This window comes from Aphanomyces astaci (genome assembly GCF_000520075.1).
Source record: "Aphanomyces astaci strain APO3 unplaced genomic scaffold supercont1.30, whole genome shotgun sequence".
Taxonomy (NCBI): Eukaryota; Oomycota; class Saprolegniomycetes; order Saprolegniales; family Verrucalvaceae; genus Aphanomyces; species Aphanomyces astaci.
Window position 1 is genome coordinate 394,241 of NW_009798293.1, and position 17,229 is coordinate 411,469.

At 52.1% G+C, this 17,229-nt stretch overlaps 8 protein-coding genes across 19 annotated transcripts in view; 6 read left to right on the forward strand and 2 right to left on the reverse strand.

Moving 5' to 3' along the window:
• The window catches only part of H257_10812 (hypothetical protein), a gene marked incomplete at both ends in the record, with an annotated part of 2,113 nt that extends 1,561 nt beyond the window's left edge, over nucleotides 1–552 (forward strand). Inside the window, one exon of the mRNA XM_009837481.1 lies at nucleotides 285–552. Within this exon, the coding sequence (XP_009835783.1) occupies nucleotides 285–552 (268 nt within the window). The remainder of the gene's footprint in view (nucleotides 1–284) is intronic.
• Nucleotides 553–812: 260 nt separating this feature from the next.
• Nucleotides 813–2,146, reverse strand: H257_10813 (hypothetical protein; the record flags this gene model as incomplete). The annotated part of the gene is made up of 4 exons (XM_009837482.1): nucleotides 813–1,038; nucleotides 1,142–1,707; nucleotides 1,752–1,805; nucleotides 2,084–2,146. 4 exons carry the CDS (start codon nucleotides 2,144–2,146, stop codon nucleotides 813–815), a joined length of 909 nt encoding a protein of 302 aa, XP_009835784.1.
• A 1,748-nt stretch (nucleotides 2,147–3,894) lies between these two features.
• On the forward strand, nucleotides 3,895–6,455 carry H257_10814 (hypothetical protein). 8 transcript variants are annotated; one of them, XM_009837485.1, is made up of 7 exons: nucleotides 3,895–3,970; nucleotides 4,021–4,105; nucleotides 4,173–4,386; nucleotides 4,453–4,680; nucleotides 4,738–5,058; nucleotides 5,103–5,330; nucleotides 5,381–6,455. In XM_009837485.1, exons 1-7 carry the CDS (start codon nucleotides 3,916–3,918, stop codon nucleotides 5,846–5,848), a joined length of 1,599 nt encoding a protein of 532 aa, XP_009835787.1. In that variant the 5' UTR covers nucleotides 3,895–3,915; the 3' UTR covers nucleotides 5,849–6,455. The 8 variants fall into 8 exon arrangements, with proteins under 8 accessions (XP_009835787.1, XP_009835788.1, XP_009835785.1 ...); XM_009837486.1 differs by having other exon boundaries at nucleotides 4,738–5,055; XM_009837483.1 differs by having other exon boundaries at nucleotides 4,173–4,680.
• A 117-nt stretch (nucleotides 6,456–6,572) lies between these two features.
• H257_10815 (hypothetical protein) lies at nucleotides 6,573–7,697 on the forward strand (the record flags this gene model as incomplete). Its single annotated transcript, XM_009837491.1, has 1 exon — nucleotides 6,573–7,697. One exon carries the CDS (start codon nucleotides 6,573–6,575, stop codon nucleotides 7,695–7,697), a length of 1,125 nt encoding a protein of 374 aa, XP_009835793.1.
• A 603-nt stretch (nucleotides 7,698–8,300) lies between these two features.
• On the forward strand, nucleotides 8,301–9,623 carry H257_10816 (hypothetical protein; the record flags this gene model as incomplete). Its single annotated transcript, XM_009837492.1, has 1 exon — nucleotides 8,301–9,623. One exon carries the CDS (start codon nucleotides 8,301–8,303, stop codon nucleotides 9,621–9,623), a length of 1,323 nt encoding a protein of 440 aa, XP_009835794.1.
• Nucleotides 9,624–10,102: 479 nt separating this feature from the next.
• Nucleotides 10,103–15,233, forward strand: H257_10817 (hypothetical protein). Of its 3 annotated transcripts, none has more exons than XM_009837493.1 (13): nucleotides 10,103–10,280; nucleotides 10,362–10,801; nucleotides 10,865–11,078; nucleotides 11,128–11,478; nucleotides 11,530–11,678; nucleotides 12,143–12,304; nucleotides 12,804–12,924; nucleotides 12,986–13,103; nucleotides 13,153–13,340; nucleotides 13,663–13,815; nucleotides 14,070–14,180; nucleotides 14,255–14,380; nucleotides 14,426–15,233. In XM_009837493.1, exons 1-13 carry the CDS (start codon nucleotides 10,145–10,147, stop codon nucleotides 14,569–14,571), a joined length of 2,415 nt encoding a protein of 804 aa, XP_009835795.1. In that variant the 5' UTR covers nucleotides 10,103–10,144; the 3' UTR covers nucleotides 14,572–15,233. The 3 variants fall into 3 exon arrangements, with proteins under 3 accessions (XP_009835795.1, XP_009835796.1, XP_009835797.1); XM_009837494.1 differs by having other exon boundaries at nucleotides 14,442–15,233; XM_009837495.1 differs by lacking the exons at nucleotides 14,255–14,380; nucleotides 14,426–15,233 and having other exon boundaries at nucleotides 11,530–11,658; nucleotides 14,070–14,207.
• H257_10818 (hypothetical protein) lies at nucleotides 14,470–15,228 on the reverse strand. The gene has a single exon (XM_009837496.1). The coding sequence runs from the start codon at nucleotides 15,207–15,209 to the stop codon at nucleotides 14,745–14,747; it is 465 nt and encodes a 154-aa protein (XP_009835798.1). The 5' UTR covers nucleotides 15,210–15,228; the 3' UTR covers nucleotides 14,470–14,744.
• Nucleotides 15,233–17,155, forward strand: H257_10819 (hypothetical protein). 3 transcript variants are annotated; one of them, XM_009837497.1, is made up of 8 exons: nucleotides 15,233–15,471; nucleotides 15,519–15,818; nucleotides 15,877–16,182; nucleotides 16,260–16,349; nucleotides 16,418–16,540; nucleotides 16,594–16,710; nucleotides 16,800–16,893; nucleotides 16,951–17,155. In XM_009837497.1, exons 1-8 carry the CDS (start codon nucleotides 15,292–15,294, stop codon nucleotides 17,112–17,114), a joined length of 1,374 nt encoding a protein of 457 aa, XP_009835799.1. In that variant the 5' UTR covers nucleotides 15,233–15,291; the 3' UTR covers nucleotides 17,115–17,155. The 3 variants fall into 3 exon arrangements, with proteins under 3 accessions (XP_009835799.1, XP_009835801.1, XP_009835800.1); XM_009837499.1 differs by having other exon boundaries at nucleotides 15,233–15,818; XM_009837498.1 differs by having other exon boundaries at nucleotides 16,594–16,893.
• The last annotated feature ends 74 nt before the right edge of the window (nucleotides 17,156–17,229 follow it).

Below are 17,229 nucleotides of genomic sequence, written 5' to 3' on the forward strand. Positions count from 1 at the left end.
CCGTTTGTACAACTATCGGATGCGCCAGTCAGGAATAAGCCAGATTAAGAATGTATTTCAAGTTTGATTTATTTTGAATTCACAGATTAAGAATGTATTTCAAGTTTCAAATTGTTCTGAATTAAAAAACAAATACTACCTCTGTTATGTATCTATTGCAAGCAGACATTCGAACCTATACAAATTGCAAGTAATATGAATCTTAATTTAATAGAATTAAACAATCATATTGCTGAGCAGGTTAGACACTTCTTCTAATCTATCTTCTTCCTCAAGTCTCGCAGTCATCAGGGCAAGTGCAACTTCGTCTTCATCCGTCACCTTGCTCCGCGGCATCTTGTACCGATTGTCCCCTTTGGCCTCGATGATAACTTGCATAACACGCTGGAGAGTCTTGCTGTCACATTGGCGACGCCACTGGCAGCCTTCGTGGCCTGCCCTCGCTTGAAGATTCGCCAGCCGGTCGTTGGATTGACGCCATACGTGGAGCAAACTGCGTCCATGGTGTCGCGACTGAGCTTGCCGTTTATGGATTTCTCCAGTAGATCTTGATACAATGAGACCCGCTGCTCGTCGGTCAAATTTGCCTTGGTTTTTGTATTGGATTTTCGCATGTCGATAAAAAGTGGAAACTGAATATATAATTCAAGCAAAAATACGAGCGTAAAGAACAGAACCCAGCGGTCACAGTCCACTAATTTGTTTGCCAATCAGAGGCCTAGAAGTTTACCATCTGACCCCGCTTGCAATAGTTACATAACAGAGGTAGTATTATTCTTGACGCTTGGAGTTATCACCAAATAACTTCATCATCATAGCCATTTGAAATTGTTCTTGGCGGACTCTGTTCTCGCTGTCCTCACGTCGTTGTTTTTGATCGCGTTCATGCTCTTCACGACGTAAGCGCTCCTCGCGCTCTTCTCGAACAATTTGACGTTGATAGTCTCGTTCTTCCCGTTCATCGCGCAGGCGTTGACATTCATCTTCCCGTTGTTGCTCCCGTGCGTCCCGCTCTTCTTGCCGTTTTTGGGCACGCTCCTCCAACATCACCACAAGTGATGGAATGTCGTTACCTGCAGGTTGTTCGTTATGTGCTTGTTCGATTAATGTGTCCAAGCTTCGACGGCGTCTTGCAACGAACGACATCGACGAAGCAGACGAGGATAGCGACGGCGGAGGGTTTGGAAACTTATCCACAATCAAGCGCTTTCCCAGCAAGCGAAGTGTGTCGTGGGATAGCCCCGATCGATTTGGTGGCTCAGCTTGAATTGGGTTTAGTCGACGCGGACGCTTGGTTACCGGGGATTCTTCATCGCCATCGCATCCTTCCTCATCGTGGGCAAAAACGTTCGATACATCATCGTCGTTCATGGCAGTCTGCTCCACAGAACTCACAGTACTCGTCGGCATATAGGGGCCGTGGTGCGCGATAGCGTCAGGACCAGTCATTCTGATCTCGTCGTCACCAACGCCTTCATGTTGACTGATCTCGCCGTTATCATCCATGGTCTCCACCACAGCACGACAATCCAGCTCTCGTTGTAGTCGTTTGGCACGAGCGACTAATGGCGGGCAGTTTGGATCTCCTGTTGGTTTCTTGTGCGCCTTAAGAAAGGTGAACTTTCTCTTGCACGCTTCCCAGTCTCGAGCAAACACAACGCTTTGGTTGGCGTTGAACAGTTGAGCGACTTTGGCCACCCATGTTGACTGAGAGGGAGAAGTGATTGAACACAGTCGAGCATGATATCGACGTCCTCGTCGCCCCAGTTGAGTGCTGAGCGCTTAGTTGCCGTCTTGGCACCGACCTTTGACGCCATCCATCCGGGCACCAGTGATTTCTGCGAATCTGAGACACCTTGAAATCTGCGAAGACCAAAATTTGATCTTCGCACATCTGAGGGTTCCTCAGATTGGCTAAAATCGCTGGTCTGAATAAATTTTAGATTCAAAATCTGAGGTATTTTTGGTAGTCCTCCAGTGATTCATCTACGGTTGCCGTAATCGAATCCGGTCAGGAGCTTGTTGGCTTTGACGACGCCGTGAGCAAAGTGATCGACGCTGCAGTAGACGCTCGACAACGAACCGAATCATAAGTCGCAGACGTGGCCGAATGGGCGGACTCAGGATTGCCTGCTGCGGCTTCCATTATCGACTCGAGTTGGACTCGGCGGCCGTGGCCTACATGGTGGACTAACCTCGTCGCCGTCTCGCAACGTAGCAGCCGCTGATCCAATTGTCGCTAATTTGCCGAAGAATTTGCAGGGACGCAGATACTTCTAGTTAGTACTGGTACACTTTAAAATAGTGTGATTGCTGAGTAGATGGCGGAGAGCCGCCTTCTGACGACGCTGCGATGAGTTCACGATCACAGTCAGCATCCATGAAGTGCACGCCATCGAACATATTATGTATCATTATGCTTGCTTTTATCAATTGATGACCAATTTGAACGCCTCCGCACTGGTAATACTTGCATTCAGCTGCCAGTGGAATATTTGCAATATACACAACAATAGCTGTTGTTGTTAACTATGACGTGACGAGTAGTCTATGACGGTTGACCGTAAACGATTATTTCAACACGTTCGTTAAACCGCCTCTCATCAGTGAGGAATGCCATGGTCGGCAAGTTGCGGCAGCTAGTGTGCTGTGTGCACCGGTTGGTTGACTAGTTTTTGCTTACAGTAACTATAACTATACAAGTTTTGTTTAACGTTAGAGTGTAGGTTATTAAACCCATGAAATTGAATATTTAATCATAGAGGAGTTCGTGAATAATTCGTAAAGAGTCCAATATCAATGAACAGTACTGTTAACATTTCTGAATCATGCAAATATTCCCGGACAGAGGTATGTTTACATACGAGACGGCCGAAAAAAGCATCACCTTCTTGATTAACCACTTCCACTTGCAGTGTGGTGGTTCCAGGTTGTACGTGTTTTTGATTTCGTACCAAAGAACCACTTCTCGTCCATATGAACGACGTTCATCATGTCCTCAAAGCTGAAAAGTTTGCGTTGGTTGCATGGGTATGCTGCAAGGACTCCTTGAGACGTACGGACTTGTTGGCTTCCGTGAGGGCCGGCCTGATGTTGCTCTTGTACTTGACGAATATACCCCGCTTATAGTAGTCGTGTAGCCTTGACTGGGACAGGTGAAAGACCGCCGCAATAGACTGAAACGTAGTCGGTCTAGCTTTGGGCACATTGTGCAGCCGCTCCGCAATCGATTCGTGTTTGAATTTACATCCACAACGACCTTTTCGATGGGATGCGACATCATCGCATGGACGACGCATGTATCGTGACATTGTCTCGCTTCCAAACCTGACTCACAGTAGATCTGTTGACCCCAAATAGAACAGACACGGCCTGCAAAGCTCCGTATGACAGTGACTTGTGGTCAGCGAGTGTGTGTTAGAAGCTGCTGTAGCATATCGCCCCTTTCTGTGTTCGTCAGGTTTGTCTTGGCGCCCATTTTGGTTTGATGCGCCATGTCATGGAGGCCTGTGTACGGATAGTATCAGTATCCGTACACATAACGTACACGTAACCGGATTTTCGGATACGGACGTGGAGTCAAATTGACCATATCATATAAGATTTTGTATCGAACTTTCCAACCCAGTTTGCTACTTTGATTGACTCAATTTTGGGGCAAATTCGTTTGATTGGTGTTCTCCGAGTTGAACTCTACAATCCGATATACTTTGTTCCATAGTATTTTAATTTGTTCACCTTCGTTTTCCATATTCTGAGTCATGCAAATAAGTACTGTACACGTATTCCCAGACAGAGCTTACAGTAACGTTAGTATCGAATCAGGGGGCTGGCTGGCGTAACTGGCAACCGTTACAGAAGTACGAATGGTCCAAGTTTTATACCTCAAGAGTCCTCAAGAGTCAACCTGTCGGCATGGAGGACGACTATGTTGTGCAAAAGCGAATGCAGCAGCGGGAATATGCAAAGCGTGAGGCGCGTATCGCACGGGGGTAGTTGTATAATCAATTTCTTACTTAGAGCTGGAGGCGCAGATGGAAGAGCACCATCGCAAATACCGGCGAGGTCGGAATGCTGGACAGTCGCCGTTGAAATTGCCCCAACTGTACGTTGCCGTATAACCATCGCATGCCCCCTCGTCCTAACGACGATCACTACATACTCAACCGCAGCGCCATCGTGCCTGGTGGGACCACACCGTTGACGACCCCCACGAAGGCTGCGACATCGACGAGCTCTCCCAACCGACTTGTCAGCTTCCGTTCAGACGACGCGCAGCCAGAGACGTCTGACTCGGGCGACTTGCGCACAGTCGTGCGGCAGCTCCAGACCGACTTTGCCCAGCACGTTCACCTCGTCCATCAACTCACGACGACCGTGAACGAGGTGAACCGCATGATCGAAAGTGTGCGAGTACTAATTTATATGGATACACGAATTATACTGTTTCAGAAACACAACGCTGTCGTTCAGAGGCTGTTGGACCTCATCCAGAGCCCCATGATGCCGTCGTCCGCAACCATCGCAACGACGATGGACATCCCGTCCACATTGTTGGCCGTTCCAACCCTCGCGCAGCATGCCACCCGCCTCGACGCGCTAGAAAAAGCCGTCGTCGTAGCCACTTCCAATGCACTGCTTCGCGAGGATTTCGATGCCATGGCCACCGTGCTAATCGAGGTCGCAACGGCCCCTTGAACGTGTTGCATGTACGAGATGTGATGACGCTTGCAGTAGAACAAATCGCAAGTGCTGGCCCATGTGACAGCGTTGGGGGAGCGAGTGCGGGCAGTCGAGGCGACGATAGCCACGCAATGTCCAACGTGGAGCCACGTCCAAGAAATGCATGCCAAGGTCACCGACGCCATGGCGCAGCTCCGCGTCGACGTCGAGCGAACGATGGTCGTTAAATTGAGGGAAGTCCTGGACCACCGCGACCAATTGCAAGCCGAGACCCACGCGTCCCACAGTGTGCTGTCGCAGCTGAGTTCGAATGTCGATATACGGAGGCAGGAGGCCACGGGGGTGCGCGTAGCGGCGTTGGAAGCTAGCCTTGTGGTGTAACACTAGGCATCAACACCTGTGACGGAATGCATGTGTAGGACGAACATCGCGCTCGCATGGACTTGGAAGTGGCGGTGCAAAACAAGATGGAGCAGGTGGTCACGGCCACCGAAGCGGCCATGCTGAAGGTGGACACGTGGCAACGTGTGGAGCAGGCTCGGTGGGGTCAGTGGACAGCCCAGCACTTGGCTGCAAACGAAGCGCAGTGGTCCTACGCACAGTCAAAATGGACAGACTGGCACGACCAACTCAGCCGGCGGATGGAGGTCCGTCGAGACAACCAAAAGGGTCATGCCAACCAAACTTGGCTGCGTAGGAGGTCGCAACTGCGTCAGCAGAGCAACGTACGCAAGTGCAGCAACATTTGGCAAACATGGACAAAGTGGTGGCGGCGGAAATTCGCAAACGAGCCAGTGACATTGCGGCGGTACAAGCGGCCGGAGTCGACACATGCGAACGACTGGTGCGCCAGTGGAAGCGCGAGTCGCAGGAACAGTTGCGGCCGTTGATGGCCCAGGTATCGACCCTGGAGACGCGCACCGCGGCAGCTCAAGACGAAGCCCGGCAGTATCGAGATACAGAGCAGCGGCTGCGGGACGACGTGCATGTGTTCACGTTGAAACACCAGGACGCCATTGCCATTGTTCGCGTGGATGCGGAATGCCAAGGGCGGGCATTGGCTTGTGAAATGAAGGCCCTGCAAAGAGATGCCGAAGGTATGGCGAGGCGTTTAGTGGCGTTGGAAACCGAGAGACAAGTGCGGCGGCAGAATGACGGTACCTAGTGGCTAAGAACACAAGATTGACATTTCAATCGTGTGAAGTTGGTGTCGCGACCTTTGCATAGGTACAGTACAACTAGTAGGACAAAGGCAGGCTTGTCCCTTGAAAGAATAGGACGTGGTAGTACTACTACCAAGGCGTCCATACGTAGCTTGCGGTACAGGATGTCAAGTACGACCGTGTGGCTCTGCGCCCTTTCATCCTCATTTCGATCCATTGCGTACTTTCATATCCGGACAAAAAGCCAGGGCAGAAAGTGGTTACGTGTCGGTTCCCAAGTTGTTCCGTGCCATCCCTTCGTCGAGCGTCGCCTGGACGTGGCAGCGTCATGCATGCATGTCTTCATTTCAAGCCTTGACATGTACATGCATACCCGTCCTCTTAGCTGAACGGTCCAAGCGCTGGTCATCGGGACCGCAATGCAGCGGCCCGATTACTCACCTTCCACCTTTCTGGGAGAGACCATCTGTATACAATTCTTAAGTGCTTTGCCGTCCCGAGTTGCTTGGACGCCTCCACGACCAGAGACCATAGGATATGCGCATACGTGAATATCTAAAAATGTGTGCAAAGCGGTCGTGGAATGTCTCTCCCAGGCATTTGCCTGCGCATTTACACTTGTGTTTTGTATTGCCTCGACACCATTCAAAATAGTGTGGAGCACATGCTTCTTTGCTCTCCAGCAGCATCATTTCGGAATTGACTGACTCGCGCTATCCTTCCAAGATGACCACGTCTTACGGGTATGAGCTAGACTTTACTTGGGACCACCCGTGGCCGCGGGCTCCGGTGCCGAAGAACGAGGACGAACGCCTTGCCGACTTGGAGGGGTACCACATTCTCGACACGGCGCCGGAGGAGAAGTTCAACAAGCTGTGCCGCATCGCTTGCAAGGAGATGAAGTGCCCGATTTCGGCCGTGAGCTTCATCGACAAGTCCAAGCAGTGGTTCAAAGCCAACAGTGGACTCACACAAGCAGCCATCCCGCGGGATGTTGCCCTCTGCGCGCACACCATCATGAACCCGCGAAATGCCGTCGTTGTGCTCGACACGACCACGGATGAACGGTTCAAGAACAATCCTCTGGTCACCCGCGCATCGTCCGTCAAGTTTTACGCCGCCGTGCCCCTTGTGACGGCCCGGGGGACGTGCATCGGATCTGTGTTTGTGTTTGATGTCAAGACCCACACATCTTGCGACACTAAGTTGCTGCAGAAAATCGCCGCCAAGGTCATGAAGTACCTCGACGAACGTCTGCGACCGACGGCGGAACTATCCCAATCTGTCGGCCCAACCGCTCTCCGACCCATCGTTCAACAGCCGCTCGCCCGCTCGGCGTCGGCCGAGTACCGGCAACCTGCCCCGGAGCCGCAACCTCGCCCTCAGTCGACAGAACCCTCTGCAGAGAAGCTGCATGTCGCAGCCGAACGACGAATGTCTGCAGGCACTAGCTTCGCTCCTCCCCCGCCGGCAACGCAACCTGTTGCTCCCATTCCACCTCCTGCCCGCGCACAGTTCCAGGAGGCTCCGCGAAGTGTGCAGACGCCGCCGCCGCGAACGACTCCGACAACTCCTTCCCCCGAGTCAGCACTTGTTGCCTCTGGTCCCACGGAATCCACGGAGCGATCTCTGTCGACAAATGCCGTCAACCCCGAAGGCCAGATGACCAACATGGGCGCCATGCTCATGAACCTCCTGGCGCGGACGACGGAGACGCAGCAGCAGCTCGCGGCCCAGCAAGGCGTGATGTTCGAGACCTTGGGCCATCACTCGGAGCAGCTCAACTCGCTTTCGGAGACGCTGAACAACTTGGAAACGCGCATCGACAAGACCATCCGAACCAAGAGATAGAATATTGATAGTGCTATATTATAGAAACACCACCCACAACCAACCTCATACACGTCAGTGTTGATCCACACAGTCGGTCGGATTGGCCGACGCTTCTGTGAGGCAGCAGCCCTGCATGAGGGAGGGCGCGGTGGCCAGCGATGTGTGATGAGGGAGTGAGGGGCTAAGTTGACGAGGCATACCTACGATACATGTGTGTATGCGTGACATGTGCATCATCATCCACACATAACGTAACGCATCCTCGCGTGTGTGTGTGTTGGTGGCGCTGGTCGTCGAACGATTCCTTCTTCGGCAACTTGTGAAGCCTCGTGTCAGTCTCAATGTAGTGCGTGCCGTTACGAATCCTTGGACAAAGCGCTACACCACAGTGCAGGCATCCCATCATCTATCATCCGTCCTGAGGCATGGTCACAATCGCGTCGTCGTGGATGTCGGATATCCTATCTTGACTCGTCGTGGCATCTGGTCCTGTGAGGGAGAACTGCAATCAGAGAAATTTCGATACAAATATCAAGTCAAAACAGAGTTGGGGGTGGTGGAAGTGTCTTTTTTGACCCGCCTCTGCCAACACACACACCGTTGTTTCACGGAAGTAACGAGATGATGTCGCGGTCGCCGTCGAACGTCCTGCCGCCGCGCGGCGCGCTGTCCAGGTCCTCGTCAAATTCAGACGCGAAGACACCTGAGGCGACCCCCGTCGACATTGACACGCTCATGCTCACGATCAACAACGCCGTGGCGAAAATCGCGTCCATCCGGGAATCGTTCGAGGACGGCCGACCGCCTCGGCACTCCTCGGCATCCTCGTCGCGCCGGGCGGGGAAAACGCGTCTGCAGGCCTCCTCTGCAACCTCGAGTACGTTTGACGACAGCATTTTGCGCTTCTCGAGCGCTGGGTCGTACCAAGACAGTTTTCGGTCGTCAGGGCGAAGCCAGAGCGGTGGGTCCGATTATGGCGATGGGAAGCCACCGTTGCCGAGCAGTCGGAGTCTCGCATCAAGCTTCACTAGCAGCACCACGTCAAGTCCGTCTGTGATAGACCGGCGCAGTTCCAAGACCCATGCGCATACTTTTCCCGACGACGAAGGTGGGGACGACGACGTTGTGGCGCCGGACCTGCCGCCTTCCCGCACGACGACTACCAAGGCAAAGCTCCCATTTCCATACCACAAGCTGCAATCGACGACATCCATCGACTTGGACGACAACCTGACGCCGTTCAAGGAGCTCCGGCTCGCGCGGCTGCAGGACATCAAGGTCACGTTCCACAACGGGTTGCCCCAGGAGTTCTACCAAGCGATCTGCCGATTCCTCCAAACGACGCTCGAGATCAAGCGGAGATTCTACAAGCTCAAGCATCTCAAGGAATGCTTCCTCGGATGCGATGCGTTCGACGCGCTGCTCGACAACGGCTTTGCCACGGACGAGAACGAAGCGCTTTTGATTGGGAACGTGTTGCTCAAGCTAGAGCTGGTCGAGGACATCACGGGGCCGAGTGCGCGCATGAAGAACCGGAATGATGGGTTCTACCGGTTCACACTGGCGGGGACGTCCATCGAGAAACCGGCGGCGGACGCAGAGCATCCCCGAGGCAGCCTCATGTCGCTCGACGGAATCGACTTTGCCGACGCGTCCGACAACATACACGCTCTTCTGTCGGAAGAGAGCCTCGCGATCGTCACGCGCGTGCTTGCGCGCATGTTTGACAAGAAGGGCAAGATCATGCCGTACAAGGGCTACGAAGGATGCTTCCTCGGGTCGGAACTCGTGACAGCGCTCAAGGAGATGAAGATCGCCATGTCCACCATCGACGCCCTCGTCGTGGGCCAGAGTCTCTTTGAGGAACAGCTCATCCTCGCCATTGACCCTGACACCACCGACTTCCAAAGCAAGTACACCATGTACCGGCTCGCGCACTTGTAGGACGATATATCATGACGAGTAAACGACATGGAGTATTTAACGTGTCTTCGGGGTGAACGAGGCGAACGGGATGATGATGATGCGACATAACGACGTGATGTGGATGGTACACAAGTGGAGTGGTATGTGTTGGGTATGATGCAGCAGCGGGGAGCGGCGCAAGTACATGCGTGTAGACGCGGAAATGGGGTCGCTACGGGGTGGTCCCTCATGTGTGATGATGCACTTCGCAAAGCACATGTGTTGAACGTTCTTCCCATGCCGGGAGCGGCAACTGTGCACGTGTCCCGGCCTCGCTTGCATGCGACAAGGATGCGTGGAAGCCCTCTCCGAGCATCGTCGGTGCATGATGTACGTAGATAGATGCCTTGCCACGCCATGGCGCGCGTTTGAAAGGTTGCGCGCATTTTCTTCGAAATGTAATTCAAGATACTTGAAATTATATCTTGGTTTATGTATATGACGGTGCAAAAGTTGGTTTTTAATTCAATCGCCCTGAACTGTCGCGACCAAGATACAGGATGATGGAGAAAGCGGTCCAGCTGCAGCTCGCGGCGCGGGAGAGGTGGCTGCAGAAGGACGAAGTGTTGTTTCTCCTGACGAACTACATGGCCAGCGGCCTGCCGGTTCACGTCTCACCGCAGTGTCGACCGCCAAGTACGTACGCATGCCCTTGGTTCGTCCCGACAGATCGATCGATCTGTCCTCATGCATGCATGTTGGTGGTTGTTGTTGCAGGTGGAACGCTCTTTGTATGTGACAGCGTCATGGACTTCAAGAAGGACGGATGGACGTGGCAAAAGCAGAAAGGCAGCAAGACCAAGATCCGCGAAGACCGCGCCAAGCTTGTCGTGACGCGTGGAAACGTCGTGCTTGGCGTGTACGTGCACTCGGCGGATAATCCGTGCTTCCACCGCCGAAGCTATTCGTTGCGCGACGAATCGAACCGCATGATCCTCGTGCATTATTTGGAGGACGACAGCAAGAAGCAAGCTCTGCGGGACGCGCCGCACGAGTGCAGTCGTCCCTTCGACGCGTCGTCAGTTGTGAACGACGCATTGGCCGACTTCCATCCAAGCGATCCCGACGACGATCACAATGACGACGATACCGCCTTGGACGACCTCCTCCTGGACAACCACATGCCTCGGATGATCGCTTTCGACCCTTCAAATCAAGTACGAACGAGTCGACCACCTCGCCATGCACTCACGTTATCCCTGCTTATCCCGCGTATGTAGATGATGCCACCCCCACCGCATGTCCTGGACGACTCCATTCCACTGCTCGTACAGATCACCGACTTTTCGCCGAATTGGGACTTCTGCACCGGCGGCGCCAAGATCCTCATCTGCGCCGCGTCCCCGCCACCCTACTCGACCTTATTCGTGTGTTTTGGCTCGACCGCGGTCGTCCGTGCCGAATCCCTCTCCCCCACCGTCCTCCGATGTTGCGGTACCCCAATTCTATATATTTATATATATATATACCCCTGTCACCATAGCTCCACCATCCGATACGGCGGGAGTGGTGCCGTTGCGCATTGCCACGTATGTGGGCACCCAATTGATCTTCGTGTCGACCCCTGGCCACTTCCTCTTTAAACCCGCCGCCAGCCCATCCCATATGTCTGTGTCCAGCGGCGTCCATCAGCCCCCGCCAAAGTACCCGACGCTCGACTGGGGTACCTCCAAACAAGTGCCCGCGTTCAGCGATGTCGTCGCCCAAGGGGGGGGTAGCAACAGCAGCAGCAGCAGCACGTTCAAGCGCGCAAGGAGCGAGCACAACTTGGACGACATGACCAGCCTGTCGTTCCCGTCCAGCCCGACCAACAGCCTCCGCGGCCTGGACGAGTGTACGCTGTCACACATGACTTGGTTGTGTGCTGATGGTTTTCATGTGACAGTGGACGACCGGCAATACAAAATCCGCGTCGTCGAGCGGTTGCACGAGTTCCGGCGGGTGATCATCTCCCACCCCAGCGCCAAAAACGTGGCGGATGGCGGCGCTTCGACGCAGCCCCAGTCGCTACTTGGTCCGTCGTCGATCGTGCTGGTGCGGTGGAGTCTAATGACGAATTGTATTGATTTAATACTCCAAACTTGGACGACATTTTTGTGCTCATGCACCAACTATAGATGGATCGATTTCATGAAGATTTTGTATATGTCTCACATTAATTGAAGGCATAATACACTATTTTGACATTTTTTGTGGTTGTGTCTTGCCATTTGATTGGACTCACACACTAATTGAAGACATAATACACTATTTTGACATTTGTGATGGTTGTTTCTTGCCATTTGATTGGACTCACACACTAATTGAAGACATAATACACTATTTTGACATTTGTGATGGTTGTTTCTTGCCATTTGATTGGCTCCTAAACATCGTTCTATCGTCGACGAGTCTTGTGTACTTCTATTTGGTGATGTGTGGTCGTCGTCGATTAGAAACATACCCACCAATATATGGTTGATTATATTATTCGTGGCTAACAACAACTCTTATTATAGAGACCTGCGGCCACGGTGGAAGTGGCGTCGCTGATGCTGGACGACTCTGCGATTGCCGCGCTGAGCGACGTCGAGCTGGGGGCGCTGTCGGAGCAGCTCATCGAAGACGTCGTCAAGCAATTGGTGGCGCTGGCCGGCACATCCCCCGAACTGCTCGAAGAAGTATCGTACATTCAGTCGATATTTTTAGACTGAAATATTGTGCATTTCACCCAAAGTTATGCTCTTTCGAATCGATTTGATCCTATGTAATCGTGCACATATATATACACATTAGTATTTATGTGGTTAGTATATATGTGGTTAGTATATACAAATGTGGTTTGTTTTGATTGGCAGAATATATTCGACATGACGTGATTTGATTGGCAGTTCTTGAATCGATTCTCCCAACACATGTGATGCTTCTGCTCACGGGTCCAGTTTCGAAGAATCGATTGGACAATACTATAGTGATATTTCATTGTGTTGTGGTTTCTCGTTGGAATCTAATTCGATTTGATTGGCTACTTCAGATCAGCTCAAACTTATTAGCCAATCAAAACCTTCTCAATGAAATTCAACAACCAATCAGATCGATTGTGGATCGGTTTGGTCGATTCGATTGCACCCCTTGTATCAAATTTGTACTATCAAATCGCCAATACTATTTGTGTTATAGTTGAACTCGCTGGACGACGCAGGACTGAGCTTATTGCATTACGTGTGCTTTTACAACTGCGGCCAGCTCGTGCCGCTGCTCTTGTCCCACGGCGCAAATGTCAATCAGCGCAGTGCTCAAGGTAATAATAGTTAGTCCTTTACTTTATATATATAATTGACATATGTGACGATATTTGTTAGGGCAAACCCCGCTGCATTTAGCGGCGGGATGTGGCCACTGGGGCATCGTGCGGTTGTTGCTGTCGGAACAAGCCGACGGCGCCATGCTCGATCTAGACAACTTTACTCCTGCGGATCGGTTGGTGTTTTCCCATATGATTTTAAAAGGGTTTAGGAGTACGACGTAGCGCTGACAAGTATGGACATGGGGACATTGCGGCGTTCCTGCGAAGTCTGTCGCCGCCATCGCCTCTGACGAAACCCGTGGACGAGGTCAAGTGCATGGGAACGCTGCTGGACTCGAGTGCCGTCGATCGAAGCAGCCATTACAACCGCAACTTTCTCCTTGGCGCATTCTCGACCATGAGCTTACACGGTACAGTACTTTGCCCATTCTAGATATATATATATATATATATTGTGGATTCGACACAAATATCGAATCGAATATCTCGCCGCCGAATCACGAATCAACGTTATTGGCTAATCCAACCAATTTGAGTGGATCGGATTGGTTCTTATACCGAATTTCCACCTTGATTCGATATTTTGATTAGACAAACCACGCAAAGTTGCAAGTTTATATACAATTCAATATATATTATATATATATTTTTTCCTGTCAAGTCCATCCTTCTTTGATAATAACGTTACCGATGTTATACTAACTAGCGTAAATATGTATATACTGTTGGCAGACAAGTGTGCATTGTCGTTGGGTACGAAGCGCCGCAGCAGCAGCCTCGGGGACCCGTTTGACGAGGACAACGAGTTGGAAGTGAGCAGCAGCGTCATGACGGACACGGACGACGGCCGACTCATGGCGGCAATGGAGCTCATGGCGCCCGACGGTAGGTCCTCCATACACGTATAATACCCCCCCCCCCGATCAACAACTCTGTGGACATTTGTGTCTTGACGACGACTTTGACCCCAAGTTTGGACGGTTTCTTCGCCAAATCTATCGATCGATGCTTGAACTTTGTAAAAAGACGTGTCCTATGGCGATTGGTATCACACTATTTGAAGTCACACACACTAATTTGATATTCATTGTTCTCCATGTCGCTCCAGAGTATAGACTAACCATGACACAATGAGGTAGAGCTGGCGCTGCTCGAGGAAGACGCGCGGGTGATCCAGCACAACGTCCGCGCGTGGCTGCTGCGCCGAAGCTACCGCCACATGCGCGACACGACGCGGAAACTCAAAGAAGGTGGATGTATATATATATATATATATAATGGAATCACGAGATTTTGAATTGATTGATTTTTTTCTTGATATTAGCGACCCAAACCATCGCCAAGCAAAGCCTGGAAAAGGCGGCCGTGACCGTCCAAGCCGCCACACGGAGTATGATGGTACGCCGCAGCTTTCTGCAGCAGCGCAACACTGCCATCAAAGTCCAAGCGGGTACGAACGATACGATTCCAAGACGAGTTAGGTGCCATGATATAGGTGTGTATGTGTGTAGCGGCGCGCGGGATCATTTGCCGGAAAAAATTTGCACAAATGAAGACAGAAGCGCTGGCGTCGCTCGTGATCCAGCGAAATGCCACAGGCAAAAAACAACCATCCACGAATTAATCACTACTAGTAGATAGACTACTAGTAGTAGGGACTAGACTACTAGTAGTAGATAGACACACATATATATAATTGTACAGTACCCATAGTCAAGAATGATGCTGACAGCATGGGGTAATTGGTCGGGGGTGGGGGGTGGGGGGGGGGTTGTGTATGTATAAGGAACACGTGGGTCTAGTTTACTGGTTGTTTAGTCTTCGCGGAATCGTTTGAACCCTGGGATCGGGGGAGTCCACGTGGGGAACCCTCGTCGGTTGGTGACCAGCGAGAAGTCTTCGACGAGCGCTTCGTTGCGCAACTCGTCGGTCGGCAACGCGTTGATCGCTGCCCATTTCAGGTTGATCTTCATCTGCAAATCCTTCATGAGTTCGTTGTGGCGCACCGACGTCATTCTGTTGTACGTGCGACCAATTTCAAAGTGCTCGCGCTTCTCTTCCTCTGACCACGTGTACTCCTCGGGCTCGCGTCCTTTCAGTGCACGCAGCATCACGTCGTACTTGCCCGAATCGTTGCCCTTTTCGTTCTTCTTCGACGTGGTCTTGAACTTGGCGCTCTTCGCTGGTCGGTCCGACGCGGCTTTCTTTGGCTTAGCTGTCGCGAACGTTCGTTGGACACCGCTGGACGCGCGGGACGCGCTCACGATTCGGCGGAACATGGCTCAAATCCAGTGTGTCACCGAAACCACAGACGCATCAATTGGTTATCATTGGTCTACGGATACTCTATCCGGCATTTTGATGGCAAATTATCCGGATGTCCAATCCACCAATCAGATCACCGACAGTTCTCCAAGATTGATGCTGAAGTGGACCTGCGCCGCCGCGGCCCGCCGCTTCCATACCCTTGGTTTGCATCCAAAGCTGGTCCATTCTCTCAAGCAAAATGGCATCCATGAACCCAGCCAAGTGCAGCGCGTGGTGAGTGCTGCACTGTCTCGTCTTTTGTCCTGATGCAACATTCCTAGGCCATTCCCGCCATCTTGGACGCCGCGCGGCCAGACGTGATTGTGGGGGCAGAAACCGGCAGTGGCAAGACGTTGACGTACATCTTGCCACTGCTAGAGCGCTTCCACGCGCAGTATCCTCTCGGCCACGTTCGTAAACCCATGGCGGTGATCTTGGTCCCGACCCAAGAACTGGTCAAACAAATCGAAACCGTGTTCGGCATGTGCCAGGCCGACATGACCGTCGCGTGTCTGACCAAAACCCACGCGATTCCTCGCCATGCCGCCGTGATCGTAGGCACTCCGAAGGCCCTTCTACAAGTAACGCCGCCTCCTCTTCCTCCACTTCGTGCCTCACCTTTGTCATGCTCGCATCCAGCACGTGTCGGTCACGGACCTCCAATTCGTCGAGTCCATCGTCGTGGACGAAGCCGACATGCTTCTGGGCGGGGGGTTTGAGCGCGACACAAAGCAAATCCTCGGCGTGATCCGCAACCAGCCTCTCTTGGACCCGTCGTTCAACGTGTTCCACGAGACCGCGTTCGACGGCGCCGTTGAGATTCCAACGGCATCGCATGGCCGGCAAACCGTCTTCAGCGCCGCCACCATCCCCACGTACGGACGACTGGCGGTCAGCGAGTACCTCAAGAAGAAGTTCCCCGACGCCGAATACGCTATCACAGACGTACGATGTGATCGACTATGTCATGGGCTAGTAGTACTACTAGTACTACTCGATATTGCGTTTCTTTGTTTCAACAGAATTTTCACCGCACGGTGCCCACGCTTGATCAATCGTTTGTCCGATTGAATGATTCGTCCGTCGACGCGCGACAACAGCTCTTGCTTGAGGTAAGGACTAGTAGCGTGCTGTCCTACTACTAGTACTACTAGTCCATTATGATGTGATGATGGGGTAGATTTTGGCCAACGACAAGTCTGTTGGGACCACGTTGATCTTTGTGGATTCCGTGGCCAGCGCCAAGGCGTTGCATGCATTTTTGCATGTACTTCATGGCGTTCCATGTACCATGCTGCACAAGGTATACTAGTACCTACTAGTACATACTAGATAAGGGTTGGGTGATGTTTATAGGAAATTCCCCGTCAAGAGCGATCGGTAGTGCTTGCTGCATCCTCCTCATCCAACGGCACGTCCAAGCACATTGTGGTGGCGACGGACATCGCCGCCCGGGGCCTGGACTTGCGGCATGTAGGGTGCATAATTGACTATTATTCTTGGACGGCGATAAAGTGATGGTTCTGGAGAGAGGGAAAGTGGCGATAATATGATGGAATTAGGTGAACCACGTGATCCAATACGAGTTTGCAACCAACGTCGTGGCCCATATCCATCGTATTGGACGCACGGCGCGTGCAGGCACCGTGGGCAAGGGTACGTCATATATATATATATATATGATCCAATATTTCTTATATATATATTTGATAGTGACCAACATCATCACAAGCGACAACGAGCTCGTGTACAACGAAGTCGCCGCCGCGGGGGCAACTGGGGCGCTCACCCAAGGGTTCAGTCGGCGCCGAAGTTTGCGCAAGAAATTCAAAAAAGCAGCGCGGCCACAAGGGGACAGCGACCAAGATGCATACTAGAAATATATACAACATGCATATCTGAGTTTGCTTGTGTGCAATTGCAAAGTCCGTCCAGACAACCGAGTATATCAATCAAGCGAACGAAGCGCCACATATACTAGTAACAGGAGTA

Excerpts from the sequence above, each read along its gene's own strand:
- H257_10814 (XM_009837483.1), top strand. The coding sequence starts at position 3,916 with ATGGAGGACGACTATGTTGTGCAAAAGCGAATGCAGCAGCGGGAATAT. Across the intron at positions 4,106-4,172 it reads CCGTTGAAATTGCCCCAACT|CGCCATCGTGCCTGGTGGGA; the intron begins GTACGTTGCCGT and ends ACTCAACCGCAG. Across the intron at positions 4,681-4,737 it reads TGGCCACCGTGCTAATCGAG|AACAAATCGCAAGTGCTGGC; the intron begins GTCGCAACGGCC and ends CGCTTGCAGTAG.
- H257_10817 (XM_009837493.1), top strand. The coding sequence starts at position 10,145 with ATGATGGAGAAAGCGGTCCAGCTGCAGCTCGCGGCGCGGGAGAGGTGG. Across the intron at positions 10,281-10,361 it reads ACCGCAGTGTCGACCGCCAA|GTGGAACGCTCTTTGTATGT; the intron begins GTACGTACGCAT and ends TTGTTGTTGCAG. Across the intron at positions 13,341-13,662 it reads CTCGACCATGAGCTTACACG|ACAAGTGTGCATTGTCGTTG; the intron begins GTACAGTACTTT and ends TACTGTTGGCAG.
- H257_10818 (XM_009837496.1), bottom strand. The coding sequence starts at position 15,209 with ATGTTCCGCCGAATCGTGAGCGCGTCCCGCGCGTCCAGCGGTGTCCAA.
- H257_10819 (XM_009837497.1), top strand. The coding sequence starts at position 15,292 with ATGGCAAATTATCCGGATGTCCAATCCACCAATCAGATCACCGACAGT. Across the intron at positions 16,183-16,259 it reads CCGAATACGCTATCACAGAC|AATTTTCACCGCACGGTGCC; the intron begins GTACGATGTGAT and ends TTGTTTCAACAG. Across the intron at positions 16,541-16,593 it reads CATGTACCATGCTGCACAAG|GAAATTCCCCGTCAAGAGCG; the intron begins GTATACTAGTAC and ends TGATGTTTATAG.